Consider the following 4,960-nt stretch of genomic DNA (forward strand, 5'->3'; position numbering starts at 1 on the left):
ATATTTCTCTGGGCCCATAAAATAAATGCTTTTTACTAAAGATAAAAATCATTAGCTTGTAGCTCGAGCTCCCCACAGACTCCAAACATTCCCGTGTTATGATCATCCATCTCGGGATTATCTCATATTCTGATAAAACCAGAATAATATGGTTTAGGCCTGATGTGTTTGGGGTCTATGAAAAGAGAATTCCATTTCCCACATAATGCACATGGTTCTATAATTCTGGTGAACACCCATAAATATTTAAGGATAGCTGGAAAATAAAAAATGTCAGTAGGACAGCCAGTTGCCAAATCTTGACCCGCCCTCACCTTTCTCATTGGATGGGGGCGTGAACTTTGTAAACTGGAGGTGTGAACCTTGTGAACTGTATATCAATGGCCCAGACAACTGGGAAGATATATGCCTTTGGGGACCGAGCTGCTCGGGAGGTATATGTCGCTATTTCTCCGTCCCCCCGGAAACAGGAATTACATAGGATCATTCAATTGGTGATGTATGTAGGTTTCTGCATTTTTATCCCTTTTTATTTTTATAACTGTTTTGCAACATGTATGTCTTTTTGTAACATTCACTGTTTTTATATAACAAATGCACTGTCCACTTTGGAATATTAAATATAAAATTTAATAAGTTTTCCTTTGTGCTCTATTGAACCTTTATGCCTTAAGAAGAGTGTGTATGTAAATGTGTTTAACCCCTTGCTAGTTATAAGGAAAGTGTGTCTGCTTAACCTTTTCTTTGCTTGCGGGAAAGTTGTGTGTTGTCTGTAGACTAACTTGCATTGTCTGCGAGAGTGCTTAGCTAGGAGTCTGGGGTGATTTGCCTCTGTGAAGTGTCAGTGTGCAATAGAACCTCTAGATTTGGGTGCTTGCGGCCTTTAAACGCGGTGGTGGCAGTTTGTTAAGTTTAGGCGGGTTGGGGCTGTTTGGGGTTTGATTGCATGAGTTAGCGAAAAACTGTGTAGTTGATGTATTAACCCTTACAGCTGCCCGTCTGGTCACGTGCGTCTGTGGTGGCGTTCCTGACAAATGGTGGCTAAAAGCAGTGGGATACTTTTGTTTTTAGAGCATTAGTGCTTGGTTTATCTAATTAACCCTTGCACTAAAGGACTGCATCCTTGCGAGGATAACCGGTCCTCAAAGATAAAACTCAGTGCATATTTTTTTTTTTTTTTTTTTAAAAAGACATACCTGCAGACAGTTCCCTTCCCTTCTTGTTTTCTTTCCTATCTTTTATTTTGGCAATTGTCACCTGGAATGGCACCCTACAAGAGGCAGAGCAAGGCTGAGGACAGCAACAGGTCCCAGAGGGGTACAGGAGCATCTCTGCAGCTTATTCTGCAACACCAGCAGGCAGAGGCGGCAACAGCAGAACCCCAAGCAGAGATGGAGGTACAACAGCTTGTTCTGGACCGTGAGCCCACAATGGCAGATCAAACAGCGCAGATTGCAGACACACATAGTCCTAACAAATGGCCATACCGGAAGGGAACTTCTCTACAGGGATCACCACGCAGGAAGGAGCAGCACACAGGGGGAACAGCACAGCATGCCCAGTCCGGTGCAAGTCCTTTTTGTGGGGGAGCTAGTGCCAACAAAGATCCTGGAGCTTCCCGCAGATGTTTTCCCTGCAACCAGGTGGGCCATGTGAGGGTCGCCTGCCCAGAACAGAAGGAGCCAAGCCCCCCTGTACAGCCTGTGGTAATGTTTGTGTCTGTTAAAACAGAAAATCTCTCTCACCATATGCAATCGGTGATTGTGGGTGGCAAAGTAACTCGGGAACTAAAGAACTCAGAGGCTTATTTTTCTCTGGTGCGTCCAGAGATCATCAACACTGGGGACATTATTCCTGGGAAGACTTTGTCCATAAAGGGGGTGGGTGGGGACCACCCAAAGGTTCCTGTGGCCAAGGTTTACTTGGATTGGGGTGTGGGGAGAGGTCTAAGGGAAGTGGGAGTGTCCAATGAGATTCCTGTCGATATATTGTTGGGGAATGATTTGGGTTGCATGGTAACTGCTTTTGTGCCTTATGACCAGGTCTCACTAGGTCCAGCCGAGCTGGAGTGTGGCCACCCACCTCAACAAGTAACTCTCACAAGTAAAATGCAGCAAAGTAGCTGGGAGGGAGGCCTGGGAGACAGGAGCCAGTGTCAACCAGTGCCTGAACCAGTGGTGTCCCAAGGTGGGGAGGAGAATGGGGGAGGAGAATTTTCCCCTAGGAGTCTCCCTGGTGCAGACAGGTAGTGTACCTGTAGTGAGGGATTACCAGCGTGTAGTCTCTGATCCTGTATCCAAACTGCCTGAGGTCTTGAGTGGGGGTCCGTGGATAGGCCAGACTCAGGAGTCAGTGCAGGAGTGTTGGGGACAGTTGGTTAGGACTCAGAGTAGGGTCCTGGTAAGTAGTGCCACTCAGACTGGGATCAAGGAGGGTAGCTGGGAGCCAGGTATAGCTCCAGTGCTGGGAGGGGGGCTGGTAGTCAGAGTCCAGGAGGGATTGCTGACGGTACCGGTTGCCCCTAAGGCAGCTACTAAACAGAGGGTGTGCCCGGAGGGGCAGGTCATGTGGGTAGAACCCAGTAGTTTATGTCGGTCTGGGACTGAGCAGGTCAGTGCAGACCAGGTGGGCATAGACTGGGTGGGAGGCGGCCAAACAGTGTCCGAGTTCAGGCCCAGGGAATGGGGGACTAGGGACCGGCAGGAGGGCCCCACATGCACTAAGGTAACTGCAAGGACAGAAAAGAATCAGGTGGGAGAAAGAGATCAGGTGCCTATGGTAGGCAGTTACGGTTTGTGGCCTAGTACGCAAACTGACACCCCTTGCAGTAAGGGTAAAAACAATAAAGGGGTGAACAGTGTCTGTATATCTTTCCTCTCCAGTGCCATGGATTGGGTGGATATAGACCCTAAGGAAAGAGAGTTCAGGCCTGGGAGGTAAACTAATTTCTACAATTTTTTTTTTAATAAGTATGAATTTTTGGTTATGACCCGAATCTATACAAAGGATGAATGCATACTGGTAGTGGCAAGGTTATTATTGGCCTGTGGGGCCTTACCAACCTTGCGCACTCTTAAAAGGGGAGGTGTCATGTTGGAGCAGTAGGCTCCACATAGATTTTGAAAGTTTCAATTTAGAAGTCTGCGAGGAATCCACACTTGAAGGAAACCCCTCACGGTAGGGGGTAATTCACAAATACCCCCTAAGTGACAATGAAGTCGGGCTGGCTGGCGAGGTGTGAAGAGCCAGAATTCATCCCAGGGTATTAAATGAGCTGAGCGCTGTGATTGCCAAGCCTCTTCACATAATTTTTCAGGATTCGTTGAGGTTTGGCATGGTGCCGAGAGACTGGCGGATTGCTAATGTGGTCCCGTTATTTAAAAAGGGATCTCGTTCTCAGCCTGAAAACTATAGGCCTGTTAGTCTGACATCAGTAGTAGGAAAGCTTCTGGAAGGGGTAATAAGGGATAGGATAGTTGAATACATTGCAGTTCACAATACTATTAGTTTGTGCCAGCATGGTTTTATGCGTAACAGATCTTGCTAGACTAATTTAGTTGCCTTTTATGAGGAGGTGAGCAGGAACCTTGATGCTGGAATGGCAGTTGATGTCATCTACTTAGATTTTGCTAAAGCGTTTGATACAGTACCTCACAGAAGGTTAATGATCAAATTGAGGAATATTGGCCTAGAACATAATATTTGTAATTGGATAGAAAACTGGCTGAAGGATAGAGTACAAAGAGTGGTGGTAAATGGAACATTTTCTAATTGGGCCAGTGTGGTTAGTGGAGTACCGCAGGGGTCAGTCCTTGGTCCTTTGCTTTTTAACTTGTTTATTAATGACCTGGAGGTGGGCATAGACAGTACTGTTTCTATTTTTGCTGATGACACTAAATTGTGCAAAACTATAAGTTCCATGCAGGATGCTGCCGCTTTGCAGAGCGATTTGACAAAATTGGAAAACTGGGCAGCAAACTGGAAAATGAGGTTCAATGTTGACAAGTGCAAAGTTATGCACTTTGGTAGGAATAATATAAACGCGAACTATCTACTGAATGGTAGTGTGTTGGGGGCATCCTTAATGGAGAAGGATCTAGGGGTTTTTGTAGATCACAAGTTGTCTAATTCCAGGCAGTGTCATTCTGTGGCTACTACAGCAAATAAAGTGCTGTCTTGTATAAAAAAGGGCATTGACTCAAGGGATGAGGACATATTTTTGCCCCTTTATAGGTCCCTGGTAAGGCCTCACCTTGAGTATGCGGTGCAGTTTTGGGCTCCAGTCCTTAAGAAGGATATTAATGAGCTGGAGAGAGTGCAGAGACGTGCAACTAAACTGGTAAAGGGGATGGAAGATTTAAGCTATGAGGTTAGACTGTCGAGGTTGGGGTTGTTTTCTCTGGAAAAGAGGCGCTTGCGAGGGGACATGATTACTCTGTACAAGTACATTAGAGGGGATTATAGGCAGTTGGGGGATGTTCTTTTTTCCCATAAAAACAATCAGCGCACCAGAGGTCACCCCTATAGATTAGAGGAACAGAGCTTCCATTTGAAGCAGCGTAGGTGGTTTTTCACGGTGAGGACAGTGAGGCTGTGGAATGCCCTTCCTAGTGATGTGGTAATGGCAGACTCTGTTAATGCCTTTAAGAGGGTCCTGGATGAGTTTTTGAACAAGCAGAATATCCAAGGCTATTGTGATACTAATATCTACAGTTAGTATTACTGGTTGTATATATATAGTTTATGTATGTGAGTGTATAGATTGGTTAGTATAGGTTGTGTGCTGGGTTTACTCGGATGGGTTGAACTTGATGGACAATGGTCTTTTTTCAACCCTATGTAACTATGTAATTAATCAACAAGGGAAACCAAATTATCATACCTGTGCTATAGTGGGGGGGGGGGGGGGGTCTGTCTCTTCTTAGCAGATTCTTAGCTAATATTTCTCTGGGCCCATAAA

The 4,960-nt window shown here is 45.7% G+C and overlaps 1 protein-coding gene across 1 annotated transcript; it reads left to right on the top strand.

The window, feature by feature from the left end:
• The first annotated feature begins 780 nt into the window (after positions 1–780).
• Positions 781–2,302, top strand: LOC116408047. The gene has a single exon (XM_031894799.1). It carries the CDS (start codon positions 1,263–1,265, stop codon positions 2,247–2,249), a length of 987 nt encoding a protein of 328 aa, XP_031750659.1. The 5' UTR covers positions 781–1,262; the 3' UTR covers positions 2,250–2,302.
• The last annotated feature ends 2,658 nt before the right edge of the window (positions 2,303–4,960 follow it).

The sequence above is a fragment of the Xenopus tropicalis genome, chromosome 10 (genome assembly GCF_000004195.4).
Source record: "Xenopus tropicalis strain Nigerian chromosome 10, UCB_Xtro_10.0, whole genome shotgun sequence".
NCBI classification, from domain to species: domain Eukaryota; kingdom Metazoa; phylum Chordata; class Amphibia; order Anura; family Pipidae; genus Xenopus; species Xenopus tropicalis.